The sequence below is a fragment of the Micropterus dolomieu genome, linkage group LG01 (genome assembly GCF_021292245.1).
Source record: "Micropterus dolomieu isolate WLL.071019.BEF.003 ecotype Adirondacks linkage group LG01, ASM2129224v1, whole genome shotgun sequence".
Lineage (NCBI taxonomy): Eukaryota > Metazoa > Chordata > Actinopteri > Centrarchiformes > Centrarchidae > Micropterus > Micropterus dolomieu.
In genome coordinates, this window is record NC_060150.1 from 42,521,493 (window position 1) to 42,544,202 (window position 22,710).

Consider the following 22,710-nt stretch of genomic DNA (forward strand, 5'->3'; position numbering starts at 1 on the left):
GCACAGAGCAAACACAATAAAACATTTGTCACTGTCCTAATTCTTAAACTGTATGTGTTTAGCTCCCATCACCTCCCACACAGTTCTAGCATCTGTCTCTCCATCTGTCACTCAGGTGTCAAAAGCGTTTGGTTGCAAAGGAGATGCAGCAAAAAAGGGAACAGGCCTTATAGATTTCTGTCAGAGTGACAGACAACTTCAGGTCAGTCTGTCCCAGAAACAGGAAACATCCTTTCACTTTAAAAACTCTCCTATAAGGCATGCAAATGACTGCAATTTTTTCACTCTCTTTGCAGAGTTTACAGGTGAACTGTAGTGCTAAAAGGAACATAAGGTAACAGCCTGTCATTTTGTGTAACTGCTAAATATACTTTAAATTGCACCTCCTCACAGTGGTGTGAATACTTTAATTACAGCGAAACGACCTGTGATGTGTTGTTGCAACTCAGCTACGCTGTCTCGGCGTGTGAACTGCAGCATGCTGGAGTCTCTGCACTGCAGCAAGCTGGAGACCAGCAAATACAAGCAACAATCATAGGAGAGGTGGAGAGAGTCGGTGAGCATTTTTCAATCAGTCAGTTTCTTCACATACACAAAAACACACAGTACTGTTCATCTAAATGATAAGACTACATTAACAAACATTGGTAAGGAAACCTTAAACTGCTACAGAAAAATATTAAAAACTCAGTTTAGTGTTAGTTTGTGTATTAAAAGACCAATGTCAATTTGAGATGACGACATGATTTAAATGTAAACTTTAATTCATCTTTGGACCATGGATTGTGCCTTTTAGTCACGCACAGTTATACAAGTGGAAGCACACACACATACAGTGTTTTGCAAGTATGCAAAATGTACCCATGCTTGGAATAAGTCATGTAAACAAAAACAGAGGAACCACTGTATTCATGCAAAACACCAACTGGAAGAAAACAACTCACAAATTCTGAATAAACACAGAATCAGTTATTAAGTTAAAAAATGTCCTCACTGTCAAGGTCTAGAAATCATCTGCTCACAAAGATAAAAATACTGACACAAAAACACACCATTACTTTACTATGTCTTACTTGTGAAGACATACTATTGCCTTGCCCCATAACTCATAACTACATGCCTAAAATTAAAAAAGCACACACACAGCATTATTAGATTACTCATGTTGATTTTGTTCACATCAGGTCGAGATCTTTGTGGGGACGTGAAGCCCTCCAGTGGCGGGTTAGTGTACAGGTGTACATCCACATCTTCTCTGGATGATATCTGTCGGACAAACATATACTCCAACCTTACATGGTGAGCAATACCTTTTGTTTTTCTGAATATATGTCTTTATATGTGTACACTCTGTATTATCTATGTTTATTCACTAGCTCCCTCATAGAGCCTAACTCCAACCCAGCTCCACAACAACTTAAGACAAATTCCTGCAGCAGTGAGTATCAAAAACACCAATTATATTCACCAGAATTCACTGTTGCTTCCGCTGCTGTAACCATGTTTGTCTCTGCCTCAGGGGAAGTGCCTCGCTTTTGTGACTGTACTGCTTTCTGTAATTCTGCAAGTAAGAAAGCAGACAAAATATTGTCCTCCTGCCTATCTGCATATGTCTGCACTGCAATGTCAAGCAAAAATGTTTGTGTATATATAGTATGTGTTAATATCCCTCCACACACAGCTGCTAAATGTAATTGTGTACTTAAGACTGTATGGGATGTTAATGAAATTAGTAATATTTTAGGGACTTTTCTACCGTTCACACTACAGAACACAATGTTACCATTTAATAGTTTTTTAATTTACTTTTTGGCTTTTATACCAAGAGATTAGTGAGAAGATTGACACCAAACTCATCTGTATGACAAATATAAAGCTCCAGCCAGCAGGCTATCATGTTAGCTTAGCTCCACTAGAGGGAATCTGCTTGGCTATACTCCTTCCAAGGTAAAAAGAAATCCACCTACCAGCATCTCTGAGGCTCACAAACTAACATTTTGTATCTCTGTTGGCTTATGTGTTGTATGTATCCTTTGCAATGTTGCTTATATATGTTGCCTTGTCATTACTTTTCTACAAATAAATAGAGAAAAAATTCGTACTTTGACTTCCTGGTGCTTGGCAAAAAACTTGACACATAATCCTGTTAATGACCACAAATAGTTTTAAACAAATTAGATATAATCTATAATGTGTTAAATGATGAGTTTTAGAGGTGCTGATAGGTGGATTTGTTTGACCTTTGTACCTTTGGCTATTTATTTCACACTGCTTCTACTCTTTATGCTAACGCTAATATTAAGCTATGGTGTCCTGGCTGTAGCTTTATATTTAATTTACAGGCTTGAGAGTGGTATTGATCTTATTATCTAAATCTCTGCAGAACGCGTCTAAGTGTATTTCCCAAAATACTGAACTATTCCTTTAACTGAAACAAAGTCTCAGAAGTAGGTGTGTCCTAAACTGCCCCTGACAACAACAACTTTTTGTTTTTCAGGCCAGTTTTTTGCCACAAGAATTAATATTACCAGTGCTTTTGTTACCATTGATCTCCTAAAAAGAATGGTATGTATACTACAGTATGAATGAACTATATTTACTATTGTATATATGACATGTGCTGACTTTCTAACCTTATTTGGCAGTTGCTGACACTTGGAGCAGCCAGCAAATGTAAAACAATGTCATCGTAAGTCTCTATCCTCAATGTCATAGGCTGCAAAATAAAATGATGTGTTGAAAGTTATTGAACAGGTTAACCTAATACTGAATAAGAAAGGGTTTTGGTGGTGAACATTCATACATATGGACAATTCTTTGTTTCCAGTTCACTGTGCCAAGATTCTGAGATTTCAAAGAGCTACCAGGTAAATCTTACTGCAGACGACGGTTTGGCATTAACCCAAACCTTATAAAATCACACAGATGTACTTTCATTGATCTAGAGCCATCAATCATGCTTCATAAATTTGTTTCTTTATCCAGGGCGCTCATCTGGAATGCCATGGGAATAAACAGAGGTAGGCGTGTTTCTTCCTCTTGTCTGTTATGTGGACATAGCCTAATCAATGTTCTGAGTCCATTGGGAAAGAGGAAGTACAAGGTTGAATTTTGGCACAGTGTTAAAGAAAATCATAATATTTCAATACAGGATAACTCCAGGAATGCACTATTGATGATAATGTATTTGATCATAAATATGGTAAATACCAGTATGTAAAGGTGGCTTTTTTAACCCATTTGCTGCTGGTCTCTAGGTTGTACAGCTGCATGGTGATACTGGAGATGTCTGGCCCTGTCAATAGCTGCTCCCTGAATAAACTTATGCAACAACTCATTGATAGCAACATTGGCATAACAAATGAAAAGCCACTTACACGCATGGGTTAGTCTCCATATTTATAATTTTTCCCTAATATGAAACCTCTATAATATATAAATAGATATTGTGTATATATTATTGATGGTGCTCCGTTTGTTTGCAGTGGCCTGTGGTGGTCCTGGTTTGCCTGTCAGTGCTCTGTTGGCGTCCAACCTGACCTGGGTTGCCAGTGACCTGCTGACCTCTGACGTCTGTCAGTCTGACCCCACTCTGCTTAAATGGTAAATGTATAAAACATTTCTCTGGTGGTGGCTTTTGAAAACCAATATAGTTATGTTTTTCTTTGGTTTACAGTCATGCAATCTCTTTAGATGAGATGCTTTTTCTGTTTGTTAGAGAACAAGCTGCACTTCTTTTGGTGGAAAAAGGGAACTAGAGAAACAAAGGATGTTTGATGATGTTTATAGTCATTCTGGCAAATTCAGTTTATAGATGAGTCAGGCTGAGGGAAAATGTCAATTATAAAGCAAAGTGTGTCTACAAAATTAAAAAAGCTTGGAAACAGGGGAAAGTATAATTTTTACACTTCAGTTTTTGTACTGATTAAACAAACGAGATATGACATTTTAATTAATGAGTTTACAAGGTGTTAGTAAGCCGATTTTGTTAGGCTTGGACGCAGGCAGCATAGCTGTTTCCCCCCCGCAACCAGTCTTTGTGCTAAGCTAAGCTAATTGGTCGTTAGCAGTAGCTTTATACTTGCACTGCAGACTTGAGAGTGGTATCAATCTTCTCATCCGACCAAAATGGTTAATATGCCTTTAAAATGTAATGCTTCAGGTTATTTTATATGTGAAGTAATAATTGTAATAATCCTAATCTTAATACTGCTACCATTGCCCTTACCCAAGACATTGGCCTCCTGCAATGAAGTTAATAAAGTATTTCACCTAATTTAAGTTTTATATTTTGGTGTTCTTTTTTAGTGAGGCAAATGAGACGCTTGCTGTACTTCTGTCTGACAGCTGCCCTCCCACAACCAAGCAAAGCACAACACAGGCTCCCACTCTGACCAGCAGCAACATTACTACAGCTACTGAAACCTCACCAATGTTGGTGACCAATACTACTAAACAAGCTTACACAGCAGCTGAAAATACTGCAGCAGTCCAACAGACAAATGCATCACAAGGAAAAGCTCAGCCTAACATGGCTACTTCACTAACAACAATTAACAGTTCACAGTCCTCAACAGCACAACCTGTCCTCCAAATCAGCACACAAAACATAACTATGTCTGATAACACATCATTGCTGATGCCCACTGAAAATACAAAACTGCAAAGCATGACCACAGCACACCAAAACAAAACTGAATTCATAACAGTATCCTCTGTCAACTCAACATTACAAACTACAACGTCAACATTTAACACAACTGCATTGTCACAGACAACAGTGTACAATATAACCAGAGTTACACCTTCTCCAGATCACACAACAGAGCACAATGTAACCAGAGATGCACCTTCTCCCATTCACATAACAGAGCACAATGTAACCAGAGTCACACCTTCTCCCGTTCACATAACAGAGCACAATGTAACCAGAGTTACACCTTCTCCCGTTCACACAACAGAGCACAATGTAACCAAAGTTACACCTCCAGATCACACAACAGAGCACAATGTAACCAGAGTCACACCTTCTCCCGTTCACACAACAGAGCACAATGTAACCAGAGATGCACCTTCTCCCGTTCACACAACAGAGCACAATGTAACCAGAGATGCACCTTCACCCGTTCACACAACAGAGCACAATGTAACCAGAGTTACACCTCCAGATCACACAACAGCGCACAATGTAACCAGAGTCACACCTTCTCCCGTTCACACAACAGCGCACAATGTAACCAGAGTCACACCTTCTCCCGTTCACACAACAGAGCACAATGTAACCAAAGTTACACCTCCAGATCACACAACAGCGCACAATGTAACCAGAGTCACACCTTCTCCCGTTCACACAACAGAGCACAATGTAACCAGAGTTACACCTCCAGATCACACAACAAAGCACAATGTAACCAGAGATACACCTTCTCCCGTTCACACAACAGAGTACAATGTAACCAGAGTTACACCTTCTCCCGTTCACACAACAGAGCACAATGTAACCAGAGTTACACCTTTTCCCGTTCACACAACAGAGTACAATGTAACCAGAGTTACACCTTCTCCCGTTCACACAACAGAGCACAATGTAACCAGAGTTACACCTCCAGATCACACAACAGAGCACAATGTAACCAGAGTCACACCTTCTCCCGTTCACACAACAGAGCACAATGTAACCAGAGATGCACCTTTCCCGTTCACACAACAGAGCACAATGTAACCAAAGTTACACCTCCAGATCACACAACAGCGCACAATGTAACCAGAGTCACACCTTCTCCCGTTCACACAACAGAGCACAATGTAACCAGAGATGCACCTTCTCCCGTTCACACAACAGAGCACAATGTAACCAGAGTTACACCTCCAGATCACACAACAGAGTTCAATGTAACCAGAGTTACACCTCCAGATACCACAACAGCGCACAATGTAACCAGAGATACACCTTCTCCCGTTCACACAACAGAGCACAATGTAACCAGAGTTACACCTCCAGATCACACAACAGAGCACAATGTAACCAAAGTTACACCTCCAGATCACACAACAGAGCACAATGTAACCAGAGTCACACCTTCTCCCGTTCACACAACAGAGCACAATGTAACCAGAGATGCACCTTCTCCCGTTCACACAACAGAGCACAATGTAACCAGAGATGCACCTCCAGATCACACAACAGAGCACAATGTAACCAGAGTCACACCTTCTCCCGTTCACACAACAGAGCACAATGTAACCAGAAATGCACCTCCAGATCGCACAACAGAGCACAATGTAACCAGAGTCACACCTTCTCCCGTTCACACAACAGAGCACAATGTAACCAGAGATGCACCTCCAGATCGCACAACAGAGCACAATGTAACCAGAGTCACACCTTCTCCCGTTCACACAACAGAGCACAATGTAACCAGAGATGCACCTCCAGATCGCACAACACAGTACAATGTAACCAGAGTTACACCTTCTCCCGTTCACACAACAGAGTACAATGTAACCAGAGTCACACCTTCTCCCGTTCACACAACAGAGTACAATGTAACCAGAGTTACACCTTCTCCCGTTCACACAACAGAGCACAATGTAACCAGAGTCACACCTTCTCCCGTTCACACAACAGAGCACAATGTAACCAGAGTTACACCTTCTCCCGTTCAGACAACAGAGCACAATGTAACCAGAGTTACATCTTCTCCTGTTCAGACAACAGCGCACAATGTAACCAGAGATGCACCTTCTCCCATTCACACAACAGAGCACAATGTAACCAGAGTCACACCTTCTCCCGTTCACACAACAGAGCACAATGTAACCAGAGATGCACCTCCAGATCACACAACAGAGTACAATGTAACCAGAGATGCACCTTCTCCCGTTCACACAACAGAGCACAGTGTAACCAGAGTTACACCTTCTCCTGTTCACACAACAGAGCACAATGTAACCAGAGTTACACCTTCTCCTGTTCACACAACAGAGCACAATGTAACGATAGCCAGCAGCTCTGGAAAACACAACAGTACAATTACTACAACAGTTAGCTCATTCACACCATCTCCTAATCACACATCAGTGAATAATGTAACTACAGTTTCTAACTACTACATTACAGCTGAGAATATAACCACAACTACTGTATCTCAAAACAAAACTGCCACTGACAGTGTAACCACTGCACCTATCAGGGAAACACAACAGAACGCAACTGCTCCTTTTAAAAACACGACAATGTCTACAACATCCAGTAAAAACTCAACTGTTGACAGTATGCCGTCTGTTGTTGACAACAGCACTAAACCCACAGTAGCTCCACTGAACAACCAGACTGTACATGACACCACAGTGAAAGTGACTGATAATATCACAACAACCAACAAAAATAACATCACCGCTGCCACTGGCATCAAGCTCAACGAAACTGCAGGAATCAGCTTCAACCTGAGCTCAACTGCAAGCAGTTCAACCGCTGATTTCGACTTAGCAACCAAAGGACCAGGAGTCAGTTTAACAACTACAGCTAACACTACCCTTGAATATAAAGCCACAACTTCTTCCACAACCCCTACAGCTACTACAACTATCCATGGTACACTTTTGCCCCAGATTAACACTACTACTGCAATGGTTTCCTCTAATTCTTCTACAACAACTCTCCAAACCACCACCCTTACCAGCACAACCACAACCATCCCTGGTACGTATAGTTAAGAATTCAACATTTAAATTTTGATTAAAGACACAAATATAGCTTTTTAATATGGTGAATCAAACTGGCTGGAATAGTTTGCTTTTTTGAATGCTTCTTAAAGTTTTAATGAATTGTGAAAGTGGCCAATTGTGCAGTCCATGGATAAAGTTATAAAAGCATAATAAATGTATTACTAGAATAGTTCCTTTATCCTCTTTGATAGAATGCTTGAATGCTTTAATAGGAGGATTTCTTGGTAACGGCCTTGACCAGTAAACTTTATGCTTCGCTATGGTGATTTATTTTATCAATATCACCATACATGAATCATTGATGCATGCAACTTGACGACTTGCTGTACTCCTCACCACGGTGCTGGAACTACCTCCCCAACCACCGCAGAGACAGCTAAAAGCCAAGATGCCCAGGAGCAAAAGGCAAACGAGCTGCTGAATCAAACACAGGATGCATCTCAGCTCAACTCTTTTCAGGTGAAGTTACTGATCTATTGAAGTATGCGCAGAAACACAATAACATGAATATCTGAACTAGTTTTACACATTTTGTCTAGAAATCTATGGATATTTCAAATAACTTGACGTCATTAATGACTGCTTGATAGATTTTTTATCATTTGGATGTGTTGCTGTCTGTAGCAACATATCTGTAGTAAATATTTCTATCTTCAGTTGACCTGGTCAAATGGAAATACAAACGAAATCTTTTAAATGCAAGTTTTACTTTACCAAAAAGAATGTCAGTCAGATACTAGCATCAAAATATTTGTGGGGATTTGTTTCCATTTAATGTTGTGTCAGCCAGTGTGTTGACAGTAGATGTTTTGAAAGTTAGATCAGTCAGTGAAAGTAAACTTTAGAGTTTGATGGGTGTTGTAGGTCGCACAGTTGGTGGGGGAGTTGGAGAAATTTCTGGAGGGCCCCACTGTCTCCCAGGCAGTGGGACAAAAGGTCATCAATGTAATCAGCAACCTGATGGGGGCTGACTCAGTGGCACTCTCTGCGTCTGCTAACAGGTACAACTCACACAACCTTCACCCACACACATATTCAGGTACATCTGATGTTTCTAAAATGTTTTGTTTTGTTTCTTTCCTGTTGACAGGCTGATTCAAATGGTAGATGCTGTGGGTCTTAAGCTGGTTGTCACAGGTGACGGCGAGATCGTCTCTTCAGATTCACTTGTTCTGGCAGTGAGGACGGTTGATGGGACCAACTTTCCAGCAACATCTGTCGACATTTTCAACACTGATAATGTCCAGGTAAGTCAGATCTGGTCTCACTGCATTTCACGAGACACAATGGGACTCATGCAAGAACCACGTGTATGAAAAGATTCGATCTTATGTAGTCCAGAACTGTCAGACGAGTCATGTACAGGGCAAAAACGCACACTGACTTAAGAACTAAATCAAATTCCCTGAATCAGAATAAATTATGAGCTGAAAAATTAAACCAAAATTAGGAAAATTCTCTCACTACACAATCTTCCTTAGGTTCTAGTATCTAGTATCATCATGTGTTGCACTAAGTGTAGGCTACAATATTATATCATCTAATATCTCTGTGACTGTCACATGACCGCCTCTCATATTAGTCATGGACGACACACTACCACACTATACTGCACACTGTACTGACACTGCTAAATTTGTTTACTGATTTCCAACAGCAACTGGTGTGACATTTTTCTTTTTTAGTATTTGGGAACATCTTTGTGAGTATATATAAATGGCAATTTTCAGGGTGTAGATTACGCTACTGATCAAATCTCAGCACAATCTCACGGAACAGGTGGTCCAATGTCTTTAAATGCACTGCCTGACCTTAAACACATAAGGAAAGCACAGCTGAAAACTACCAAAGAACCAGACTTTGTCATTAACCATTTGTTAAACGTTTGTTTGTCTAGCTCCAGACCTTCAGCAGATCCCGGTCCAAGAGGTTGCCGTCTGCTCTTGGGTCTGTATTCATGCCCTCCTCCCTCACCTCGGGTCTCAGTCCTGAGCAGCAGCAGCAGGCCAGCAGGATCCAGTTCACTTTCTACACCAAATCTATCCTCTTCCAGGTACTCCTGGATTTGTCTTCTGTCATCTATCTACAGATTCTTTCGCAGAGCATTGAAGTATTTATCGGTGCATATTTAATGATTTATAAGCAGCAACTTTTTACTTATCAAGTCCAGCATTTGTTTTTATTTTTAAGCCAGGTATGGTTCAATAGAAAAAAAGAAACAGCTGTAACATGTTGGACAAAAGATTATATAATAAAATATTTTCATCAGAGCAATTACTGTGATTAAATGAAATGCTAATTAAATATTACCTTACTTCAAGAGGAGTCCATCTCTCTCTCTCTCTCTTTTTTTTTTTTTTCGCAGGATGCAACATTAGATAACCAAACCCTTGTAAGTCCAGTCCTGAGCTCTAGTGTGGCCAATCTGTCAATAAGCAACCTGTCTGAGAACATTCAGTTTACCATCCAAAACATTAAACCCATAAATGTAAGTGAACATGCATGAAAAAATCATTATTTTTCTCATGAACCCATTCATCTAGATAAAGAATCACACATAACTAAGATACTACAAGTAATTGCCAATTTTATTTAAGCCTTTTATTATTTACCATTTATTAAAAGGTCTGTCTTCATGGCCTCCAGAAATTATTAATTCATAACAATGTATAATAACAATACGACCACAATTGTAATACCAAATTTTGTCATTTATAAACATAATAGAAAATCTTTTTTAGTATTTTTCAAAATAGAAAGGTCACTTGTAAATTACTGTAAATTATCTTATATGAATGGTTAAAAATCGTTGCTAAACGACCACTCAAAGTTCCTCTGTGATGCTTTTCTTCTCCTAAATTGTTCTTGGTTTGCAGGCAAACTACGTGGCCTCCTGTGCATTCTGGGACTTCACTCAGAACGGTGAATTCATGCATGCCAAATCAAGTTAGTTGGGAGCCAACTCCACAGGTATTAATATTCCTGATTGCTGTATTTCTCTTGTTCAGGTGGTGGAGGAGGTTGGAGCTCTGCCGGCTGCTTTGTTGTCAACGTCACAGCGGAAGACACAACCTGCAGCTGCAACCATCTCACATCTTTTGCAATATTGCTGGTTCGTGTACGTTTGTTTGAATGTGTGTGATACAGTTTATTGACAATAATAGTATCAATAAAGTGCTTCAAACCTCAGTTACAACATGTATATAGGGAATTAAATGAACAACTAAATTACAGGTTGAAAGGGCAACAGAAATGATGTGACTTCCTTTTTCTACATGGTTAAAGTGAGAAATTGTACAATGTGCATTCACTGTATATTTGTGTGTGTACCCTGTCCTAAATACAGGATTTGTCCAGAGAGGGAATAACTGACCGCCAGCAGGCACAAATTCTTACTTTCATCACCTACATCGGCTGTGGGATCTCTGCTGTTTTTCTTGCTGTCACTCTACTGACATATATTTTATTTCAGTAAGAATCTATGTCTTTACAAAGCTAAGACTCCTTCAATCTGAGCTTTATTCAAGAAACCTCGTAACCACGGTAATTAAGCTCTTATTGTAAAAAACTCTTTAAATGCAGAAAACTGCTCCGGGATATCCCTGCCAAGATTCTGGTTCAGCTCTGCATGTCCCTTCTTCTCCTCAACCTGGTCTTCTTGCTGGATGGCTGGCTGGCGCTGTACCCAGCGATCGGGCTGTGCATTAGCACTGCCTTTTTCCTGCACTACTTCCTGCTGACATCATTCACCTGGGCGGGGCTTGAAGCCCTGCACATGTACCTGAGCGTCATCCAGGTGTTCACTCCCTACCTCAGCAGATACATGCTCAAGTTCTCACTGATGGGCTGGGGTGAGTAACTGCTTCAAACTAATGTGTTTTGTCAACCAATGCCTTACAAAACTTTTTCTTGATTTTTAATTTCTATAAATGTTTAAAAAACAACTTTAGAAGTGTATTAATTTAAACACCTATTTCTTCTCAAACCAATTTTTATTGGATATAATGAGATGATTCTGCTGATTAACATCCTGGTCTTTGCAGGGATTCCTCTTATAGTGGTGATCATTGTAATATCAGTGGACAAAGACAACTACGGCCTGGTCACGTATGGAAAATACACAGACGGCACTTCAGATGACTTGCAAGTTATGCTTAAATTTTAATAACCTTTTGTAAACACAGCATTTGAGTTTTGTTAGATTTGAGTTAGATTTTTTTCAACCAGCCATAACAGAGCAATCACTAAAATACTTTTCCAGTAGCCTGGATGTGTGTTAATAAGTTTGTTTTTAACGTGTCTGCAATTATATTAGATTGGCCCAAAGGGTCTTCTTTTATTTTGGTCAAAGGGTAGAGAATTGGCCAACATAGTATCCAGTACTTCAGGAAAAAAATCCTTTTAATTAAGAAGAAATAAAAAATAAGCTTATCATAATAAAATTAAGATTTTTAAAAAATATTTTCACAGGAATACTGACATTGAAAGAATAAATCTAAAACCTTTTTCCCCCTCATTATCCCTATCATTAATGTATTTGTCCACTGGAGGGCGAGAGAGATAAAAAACTACTGTGCACTACTGGCTTAGTGGCACACCTAAATATAACAGAATCTTCATGGCCTTTGATTTACACCAGAGGTTTAAGTGTACATTTAAAATATCCACTGTTCATTCATCTTTAAACACATATATCTCATGCAAAATAAATTCAAATCAGATGTTGCAACTGCTTAGCAACCACCTTGAAATGCCTTACAAACCACATTGAACACCGAAACAACTGGTGACACCCTGCTAACCTACCTGAACACCAAGTAAAGTAGCTTTCAACACCCTAGTAGGCACGCACCCAGACGATAGCGAGCAGGCATTACTTTTCTTTTGAAGATTTTGTTGTTAAATACAGTCTGAACCTTTCTGTCTTTATCTATTCCCCTGTAGCTGTTGGCTGCGTAGTAACGTCGCCTTTTACGTGGGTGTCGTGGCCTACTTCATCCTGATTTTCGCTCTGTGCCTGCTGGTCTTCATCATGGTTATGGTCCAGCTGGCCCGGATCAAGAAGCAGAACCCCCAGAACCAGTCCCCTAACAGGGGAGTAATGACAGACATGCGCAGCATCGCTGGCCTCGTCATCCTGCTCGGCCTCACCTGGGGTTTCGCCCTGTTCGCCTGGGGACCCCTCTACTTACCCTTTGTTTACCTTTTCACTTTATTCAACACTCTGCAAGGTCAGACGTAAAATATATTGGGGTCTACTCCCACACTGAAAAAAACTTGACACTTTTCTGATAAAACTGACAAAAGCTAATTTCTTTACTGTTTGTCCTGTCTAGGTTTCCTTGTCTTTGTTTTCCACTGTGCTGTAAAGGAGAATGTCCGCAGACAGTGGAGAACTTATCTTTGCTGTGGAAGACTGCGATTGGCTGAAAACTCAGGTGGGCATCTAAATGTGTTCTTATATCCTCTGATAATGTAATTGGGCAGATTAGGAAGGGACATGAGACAAGATACTGAATGAGGTAAGTTAGTGTCTGGTGATTTGGCCGCTTATCACCAGCTGTGACACACAGCTCATGGCAAAAATTAAGGTATTACCCAAATTTGCGTCAATGCCTTTTTAGAGTCATAACTTTGATCTACCCTGTTATTTCTGATGATCATATTGCTTCCATAAATAAATATTTGAAATCAGAACAAAGACACTCCTTGTAACTACAGAAGTTGCCTGAAAATCTGGAGTTTTCTTTAATATCAAAGTTATCCATGGTTGTCTTGAGATAATTTAAGATAAGTTAAAGATAAATTGAGATACAGCATGTCTTTTAATGGTCTCAATTTTCCAAAATGTAAACTAATATAAGCTAAAATAAACAGGGCTGAAGTTGGAGCCCACATTAGAAATGTTGTTCCAGAACTGAGAGAATGATTATCTCCCAAACTGAAGTGAGAAAAAATATCAATATTAATGGATATTAATATACATGTTCTTATCTTCCCATTGTCATTTGTGAGATAAATCTGGCAAATAATGAGAACATATATTTTAATTAACAAACTGTTGTCCACTTTTTTGCAGAATGGAGTCGGACGGCAACACAGAACAACAAGAATCCATCGGGTACCACGGCAGCCACTGCAGATTTCCTCTTTACCACTCGAAGCTCCTCTGTCATCAGTGATCGCACCAACAGCGGTATGTTCACACGTCGCGGTTTGCAATGTCTGACCTGTATTTTTATACAATCTTACACTACATATAATTAGACTATTATTGCGTTCATCTCCCAAAGGCTCTGTGTTTGGGGACAGTGGAATATTTGAAGGCTCCAACAGCGACGTCGTCCTCAACGAGATTCACAGAAGAAATCTGTCACTGCAAGGAGAGGCCTGACAACCGTGTCAAGCGGTAATTTGTGATTACAATAATTATATGCTCTGAGAGAGCCGAGAGGGCGGTCAGAGATTGGTGATCTCCTGCAGCTCCAGTAAACAAAAAAAGAGACTAGAGATGACAAGATTAGATGCTCGTAGGAAATCCTCAGTGTTAGACAAGATGAAGGTTTAAAAGGTGTAATGAAGGACCAAGGAGAAGTTTGACTGAAGTACCTGAGATCAGTATGATTATGATCATTGCTTGAATGCAACAAGTTGAAAGTGTGACTTGTTACCTTTTCTACACCATAGTAGAATAAATGAACACAGAAATAATGTAAGAGACTTGTTAGCAGTAGGAAGTGTAGGTATGTTCCTGACTGAAAGATGTAATAGTTTCACTGTAACAGCTGTGACAGCATAGCTTGTTTCAAAGCTCGTAGAAGTAGTACTGTAAACAGTAAACGTGACGGTAACCTGTATGACAGGGTTTGGTATGTTAAAGATACAAAATTCATTTAATCGGTAGCCTAGAACACTGTATAGATTGTTGTGAGGCTATTTTGCTGTCTTTTGAAATATTCCTTTTGTTCCCAAACATTAAATAATTAAGATATTTCCATTGTGTTTACAATACTCCACTGGCCTTCCCCTTTCTATTTTCAGTAAAGAGTTCACATCCCTCTTTTGGGGTGTGTCAAAGGCATTCTGGGATGGAATTTGTTTCAAGCATAAAAAACATGTGGCATGTAAGTGTGGTCAAGCAGCGTACGTGTAAAGCGGAGACAATAAAACCTCAACTCATTACCTGTCTTTTTTGAGTCAGAGAGTTTGACGTCTACATGGAATCTTTTAACAAACGTGTTCAACAGAAAAAGCCACCAATTATGATCCTAGCAGACTCCCCTCTTATCACAGTGTTGTGTAACCTTCAGCAGAGCGTCCTACACCCGCTTTTCCCACGGTTCAATCACAGCCTGTGAAGGTCGGCCCCAGAGATTGGCAGCAGTTAGCTATTAAAAGTTTTACATGGTTTCAAATCTCGGAACAGTGTGACCTCTAACGTGAACCGAATGAGACAGCAAGCTGTGTGAATGATGGTAGAGACACAGATGTTACAGTGATGAGCACAAACTGCATAAATTCATTTTAATTCTGAATCTATTGCAAGGTCATGCAGATGAGAAAAATTCTGTAGCCATTTGAATTCTTGAAATAATAATCAGTGTCTACTTTTACAGCTCAAAAAATACACTGCACATCGTTCTATTGGCTTGATATGTCTTAACTTTTTCTGGTTTTATGAGAATTGCTTATGAACATGATTTTGAACTGGTGGCATGTTTTAAAAATTACAGAAAATGACACATTACTTCTGCCCAGATGTAGCCTACATTTTACACAGCACTACCCCTCAATTATCCATAATAAGTCAAATCTCTTAATGGAATTTGATATTATCTATGTTTCGGTTTCACGGGTTTGACCTGTAAAGTAAGTATTTGACTGTGTAGGACTACATACTGTAAATGTCTTTTGCTGATTTGTTCTCACATTGCCAATGTAGTATTTATTGGAAACGTTTCCTTGTTTAGTATAATACAAATGCATAAAAAGATATTTCTTTATTTTGTTATGTCCATGCAATGTGCAAGTTAAGTTTGTAGCAAAACAAAAGGTTTAACCACTTCAATACTTCTGCATATTGGTTTTTCATAAGAAGAAAAAAATGTGGGTCCCCAAACAGTTTTTTGTATAAATTTTATGTACATTAATTCCTCCAGGAACAATGTACTTAATTCAAATAATCAAAGCTGATAACTGGTGAATTTATAATTTTAAAGGATATTTTCTATATTCGTTTATTGCATCTATAATATTTTGTAGTGTGAGGCCTTTGTCTGGCATTTGGGTTTATTGCTGTATGAATGATCAATAAAGGAAAATTACTTAGACCCAGTGTCTGGTACAGGCCATCGTTATGTTTTTTCTCAACTACTGCAATGCCCTATAAATTGTTCAGAATGCAGCAGTGAGTCTCATGTCATTCCATTACTCAGCAACCTCTACTGACTCCCCGTGGCCTCCTGAATCAAATTAAAATCACTAATGCTTGTATACAGAGGGACTACTGGTTCCGCAACCATCTACCTAAACTCAATAATACAAGCCTACGTTCCTTCCCGGCCACTGTGCTCCACCATCCCTACACACAAAGCAATCTCAGTCCCGGCTGTTCTCATCTGTGACACCATGATGGTGGAACGAGCTACGACATGACATCAGAGCAGGGACGTCCCTCTCTAACTTCAAGAAGCTCTTGAAAACTCATCTACTCAGAGAACACTTCCTCTTATAACACTTCTAACCCCTAACCTCTAACATGGACTTCTGCTATCTCCTTACAGTTCTCTTGTATTGATTACAATAATTGTTAACACTTACCTCTTCCCCTTAGGTATTTATCCCATAGAAGTCGTATGCGCTAATTGCTCTTACAAATATTTATTGCTCGTAGATCTCTTATTTTACTGATGCTTGTGTGGTGTTCCTCAAATCTGGCAAATGAGTAAATGTAATGTAAATGAAAATGACTGTGGAAGTACAACAAAACACGGGGTTTAAATGGGTCAGAATAACAGGCATCTAATACAACTTGTCTTGTATGAAATATTACATTATTGACAGGATAATTTAGCTTAAATGCTGTATATTGCACGCTCAAACATCTTCCACCAGATGTCAGTGTAAACCCACACCTTTCTTAATCCCATCACAGCAACTCTTCACCATAAAGAGAAAGGTTGCCCTGTAAAACATTGTTCTTCTAGCCACTGAGCAGCTTAATTGCAGCAAATTCATGTTACTGACAAGAAAAACATCCCACTTAGAATTGTACTAAATTTGTGGTTACTGTCACCTCAAATAAAACAATGCTGTCACTAAAACAAAACAAATGCAGCTGGGACAAGCAAAAACTACCCAAAACTACTGATGTACATAATCCTTCAATCCCGATTTCCTTGTATATTATTCATATGTGCATGGGAATTCTTTTTGTCTGGATTTTATGATCCTGTCAGATTCAGCATCACAGTTCATTGACAAGCATCATGATGCAGAATAAACGTGGCTGTCTGGTTCCCTTGACTAATATGCCTGCAGATTTTACTTACTAATCACTAATCAGCCAAGGGGAAAGCTTTTTTTCTTGTCAGTTTAAATTAAATTTGAAGGTTAACTTTTAGTGCAGCTGTGCAAGTGTGGCCAACATGCCTTTACAGCCTCACTAATGATGGAAGGCTGAAAGAGAACACACAAAACGCACCAAAAATCGATGAACATTTCATTTCTAGATAGATGTTTTACAATTCATCACAGGGCCTGGGAAAACATACCCCCCACCACTCCTTCCCATCGGCTCAGGTCTTTCTCTCCCTGAAGGTTGCTTAACACCACAGCAGCATTTTCATGCAAGTCACACCAGCAGTCTTTCATTTTGTTTGAAGAAAATTGTATATAAAATGCTGCCAGATATCACAGATTTCAGAATCTGATATGTTTTTCTGCCCCCCCCATGCACTTGCTTTATTTATGTAGTTTTAAAGTGAAAGAGCACAGACAACCTGCTTACAGTTGAAGTGTATTGATCATTGGCACAACAGCAGCTGTTTGTTGTTGAGCTCTGGCTTCTTATGATTTCCCAGCTGGTCTGAAGATTCACTCCTCACAAAACGTAACACTACAACCTAGTCTACCACAGCTGTTTATGTCATGTCCGTCAAAATAAATATCCTAAAGCGATTCCCGGTGATACAGTAGGAAATAAAGACATTCTTGCATGTGGTTTACCTAAAATATGCACTTAAAGTGCATTATGGGATAGATTGTAACTTCAGATGTGGGAAAGTGTGCTATCGGTTCTGTTTTCCAGCAATTCATCTATAAAATTTATGGCTTTTAGCCAAACTGACATTACTAATTCTGACATATTGCAGCATGCAGTCCTCAGATTGCAAAATATCTCAGCTTATATCACACAACTCACTTGACACACTGAGGTATATTAATAAAATGTCCAAAAGGCACATTTCAACTCAATTTTCACACAGATTATCTTATTATTAATAATTGCACAAGGGATGTGACGTTCTCATTAAGAGAGTGCTGAAGTGATTTAACATTGCACTTCTATCATACTGTAGTTCTTGCAATGGACAGTTTAAAATAAAGGATCAAAATCAGTGCAGCAGAACTATATGCCTAGACGCTTAGAAGTCTTGGACAGACAACGTGCATGTTTTTAGTAGTATTGAACAATAAGGACCACACCAGCCTCTAACTAGTCACAGGTACATTTGCATGCTGTGCTGCTGCTGCACAGCTAATTAGCATAGCTATGTAGCCTGCAAACAGACGTTAGCGGTGCTCTTTTCCCTGGTGAATGTTTGGTCGCTCTTTCAAAAAGCTAAGTTGCAGTGCAAGAAGTGTGTTTATGTTTGTAAGTTAGATAAGAAGGAAACTTTAGCAGGAAAGGTAAAGTTGGTTGTTATTCAGAGTCTGTGGCCTTTGTGTTGTGAACACATTAGCTTCAACAGTATAATAGCTAGTAAAGCCAGTAAACTCCGCCCACACAGTATGTGGATTGAAAATGCATTCGCATTTAGACTTGGGTTCAATGTGGTCACAATGCATCTGTGAGGTGGTTTGGCCAATCAGATCACAATCTGTCCTCAGTGTGTGAGTGCATTTGCATTTGTGTACTTTCATGTGGTCTAGCACTATCCAATTGCAATCCGATCACCCAAATGCATTTAAATGTTAGGTGTAAACAGCCTCTTGGATTTAACTGTAAACAAGGTTTTACTTCACAATTGATCAGACATTTTCAGCTGTAGCCATCTCCCAGATATTCCTAGAATGCATTGAAACATGGCTGGTAGCAATTTGTCCACTTCAAACACATTCCTGAAGATCTCTGTCCATTTTTTCCAGATCCATGGTCCTCAGGTCCATGCAACTGTTTTGTTTCTTTTTTCATTTCTCTACTTCCTCATTACAGCCATGCGTAACGTCAATTTCTGACACTTTGCATAGCCTGGTTTATTTGCTCCAAACAGTGGCGCAAGTACAGACAGTGCAATGCACCAGGCCCACGAGGGACAGCGTCAGTTGCCATGTAGATCATGATCAGATGCCGTCATCCATTCATTCATACTGTGTAGGTATAATGAGTTGCTGTACTTTTCTTGATTTCTATTTGTTCTGTGGTTATTAACATGCTGTGTCAGCTACTTTGAGTTGATTTGTTACTGTGGGCTGGCTAAAGCCATTTTGGTTGTTTGATAGTCTCAGACAGCAGGTTTGAGTTGAGGGCAGGCTGTAAAACTTGCGTTTCGGCTGCTGTCCGCTGCTGATCAAAAGCTGCAAATATGAAAATATGTGCGTAATATATAGTAGAATAGTCTGGTCTTAATACATTTCATACAGCATATATGATATATTAATACACTTGATTGATTCAGTAGACATAGTCTTACAGTGAAGTTTGATAAAGATCAAAAGTTCTTCTAGTAAGGAGCTGTATTTATGTGTCTCTCTTAAGGCACGTCTCATTATCTTAGATATGGAGGCAGTCTAAGGAATTATGTTTAAATTACAGGCTGTATAAACCTGTGTGGCAATGGAGGGCAGTATAACACAAAGAATCTGAGCTTGGGCTAACCAGCTTTCTCTTCTGTGTGTATTAGGATTGTGTCGGTGTGTATGTGTGTGTCCATATATTTTTTTTATTATTATTTCTTTTCTAAACATGTCAGAGAACTCAATGTCTGAACTCTTTGTTAATTTTTTCTGCTTTGGTAAAGTTTTAAGTACACATTGATCCATTTTTCAATATATAAGCAGTAAAAATTAGTCATGTCTGCATAAATAGCCACATTTTATTTAAAACCAAATGGCTAATAAAGTGCACTCCTTGGATTCAACAAAAATAAAAAGTCTCCACTGGCAACCGTCAGATCAATGAAGCAGACCTCTCATACTAATGTTGATGGAAGAGAGTCAGTGAATCAGCAGGATCTTCATTATTTTGTAAATTGGGAATTTAAAGTGGTCAGCTACTACAGGCCTTTTAAATTCACAGAGATGTAAAATGTGTTCACATGTGAGGTTGCATATAAGGTTTGTTGAGTTTCACACAGCTCAGTGACAAGAAAATCAGAGGTTGTAAACTACATGTATCCACATGGATTCCCAAGTCGCTGATTTATGTGTTCCCCTCCTACCACACAAAACCAACAAAATTGAATAAACAGACACACACACACACACAGACACACACACACAGTGAGCACACAGCCAACATTAGTGACATGTACATATTAATGAATGTTTTCCCAAATAAACAGCAACATACAGAGGCAGCAGCGGCCAGTTGGCATTAGTTTTTAAATATAATTTTTTTTAATTTAAATTATTGGCCCTGATGGTTCCCCTCGCAATGCACAGCCAACACACACTGGGTATGACAGCTGCTGAGAATCTGAAAACGCAATGAAAGATAATTGTGGGATTTGGCTAGGCGGGTGTCTTTCCTGAAAGGACCGTGAAGAAAATGAGCCCAGACATGATGCAAACCCATGTGGGTATTATGGCTATCCACCAGGAGCACATTTCCGTACTACTGATGAGTCAATGGCACCAGCTATATCCACTTCTTCCAGCAAGGATGGATTTACCGAGTTAACGTTACGCAGGAAGGCTGTGGCTTTTGTGGTTTTTAGCCAGCTAGAGAAAGCTGCTTTCAAATAACAAAAAACCTGATAAATCACAATATCACAGAACAAGAGAACAATTAAGTTGCTACCAAGGAAGTATGCAGCTCTGATGTTGCAGCTTAAATGTATAGAAAGTAACCACCAACCAAACTTTTATGGTACAAGTTTCCCCCCTCCTCTTCATCTACACCTGCAGTATGTTTTCTAGTGTTTAAATTACACTAAATTACTACTGCGTTTCGACCAAAGGAACCATACCCTGGAACTAAGAACCTCTGGAGGAAATCTCTGCGTTTCCACCGAAGGGACCAGGGTCTAAATTTATATATAGGGTCTTTATTTTACCCCCCAAAAAGTCCCTGCTCGGGGAGTAGTACTTTCTGAAAGTAACGGTACACTACAAGGCCTTGTAGTGAATTTCTGAATGGGTGAGTAGAGGCTATTTGCTTTAAATCGAGCATGTTGGCTGTTTTTCTATGACTGCTCCTCTCTTTTCCACCTTGTTTGCAAACCAATAAATCACAATTAACAGTCAGATAGCCACACAAATCTCGCCGATGTCCCCTTGAGATCGTAAGTCGGCCTTAAATGTATTGCTCGGAAATAGCAGCCAGCGTGCAACGGTGTGTTTACAGCGAACAGCTGATGGAGTTATGCTAAATACTGGGTCTAAAGTTTTCATCCATCAGAAAGTTTTTACACAGAGCTGAAGTCGGTCTCATCTTCTCCAAAACAAGCGAACCAGCTGATTACAGCAGGTAATAAAGCTCGTTAAACATCACGTTCAGACGGACACAGACGTCAGCTGATCAGCAGCTCTTGTCGGCTGGAAATGTTTTAATGACCTTCCAAACTGTCACGATTTTATCTTTGTGTTGCTTTCTCTGTGCTGGAGTTATTTTAAGAACTTGATGGCTTTATCCAGTTTGTTACTAAATTTGTAACAAACTTTATCATGTGTCTCTTCATTATGCTCCACACAAAAAAGCTGTTTTTAATGATCAAGCATAGGCTATAGTTATTCATTATTTTCCAGTCAAATTTGATGTTCATTTATAAATTTTGCTCATGGATAGTGGTTACTATAATGATGCCTCTGTATCACTTTGTACAGCCTACTTCAGCAGGTTAATTTGCCTAATCCTCGCAGGTCTTTAGACCACAGTGGAAACGCACACAGCAATGAGCTGAAGGAACCTTTTAGTTCCTTAAAAAGAGATACGGGGAGTTTAAAGAGGGACGGTACTTTTGGTGGAAACGCAGCTTATTAGTCAGAAGGGTTGGCTGCAATGCTAGGTTCTCAGCCAGTAAATGCAGTTAAAGGGATACAAGGTGAAATGGACAATGCTGCTAATTATTGTCGTCATGTTTTACAAAGGTATCCCCTGTAATTAAATGTGTTGCACAGTTTGCACCCAGTGATTCATTCTGAGCCTGTAACTTCTGGATGGAGATCTTGGCAGCTAAAAAGTCAAGGAAGGGAAGGCATATATATATATGAACATAAGCATCACTCGACAGTTGTTTTTTTTATGAGTAATGGTGTACTCACATAGCTGACATAGTTCCTTTAACCTTTCTGTACATTCACATCCTAGACAATGAGCATATTTGTAGTGTAAAAAGAACTACACAGAAGCAGACAGGAGAGGAAGAAAAACAGTTACACAATACGAGACAAGAGAAGTGTTACCTGGTCCCAGGGGAAGTCTTACTCAATACCTATTTGTCCAGCTTGCATCTCGTTGAAGGGAGGACGCTCATCACCAAGACGGTGCTGTAGGAACAAACTGAAATATTAGTAGTCCCTGTCAAGAGTTGGAGATAA

The 22,710-nt window shown here is 39.5% G+C and overlaps 1 protein-coding gene across 9 annotated transcripts; it reads left to right on the forward strand.

The window, feature by feature from the left end:
• The first annotated feature begins 2,464 nt into the window (after positions 1–2,464).
• adgrg2a (adhesion G protein-coupled receptor G2a) lies at positions 2,465–16,070 on the forward strand. Of its 9 annotated transcripts, none has more exons than XM_046036255.1 (23): positions 2,465–2,565; positions 2,646–2,689; positions 2,828–2,867; positions 2,986–3,020; positions 3,258–3,385; positions 3,486–3,603; positions 4,309–5,629; positions 5,719–6,826; positions 6,869–7,702; positions 8,099–8,187; positions 8,593–8,729; positions 8,819–8,975; positions 9,626–9,781; positions 10,094–10,216; positions 10,605–10,650; positions 10,737–10,846; positions 11,075–11,199; positions 11,311–11,579; positions 11,772–11,871; positions 12,673–12,959; positions 13,065–13,166; positions 13,808–13,924; positions 14,022–16,070. In XM_046036255.1, exons 1-23 carry the CDS (start codon positions 2,563–2,565, stop codon positions 14,120–14,122), a joined length of 5,550 nt encoding a protein of 1,849 aa, XP_045892211.1. In that variant the 5' UTR covers positions 2,465–2,562; the 3' UTR covers positions 14,123–16,070. The 9 variants fall into 9 exon arrangements, with proteins under 9 accessions (XP_045892211.1, XP_045892616.1, XP_045892288.1 ...); XM_046036660.1 differs by having other exon boundaries at positions 5,719–6,591; positions 6,859–7,702; XM_046036332.1 differs by having other exon boundaries at positions 5,719–5,815; positions 5,861–7,702.
• Positions 16,071–22,710: the final 6,640 nt, after the last annotated feature.

What these genes read in the sequence shown, in the direction of transcription:
- adgrg2a (XM_046036124.1), top strand. An exon ending in TGCCATGGGAATAAACAGAG is followed by an intron (nt 3,021 to 3,257) that starts GTAGGCGTGTTT and finishes GCTGGTCTCTAG; the next exon opens with GTTGTACAGCTGCATGGTGA. An exon ending in CAGTGATCGCACCAACAGCG is followed by an intron (nt 13,925 to 14,021) that starts GTATGTTCACAC and finishes CATCTCCCAAAG; the next exon opens with GCTCTGTGTTTGGGGACAGT.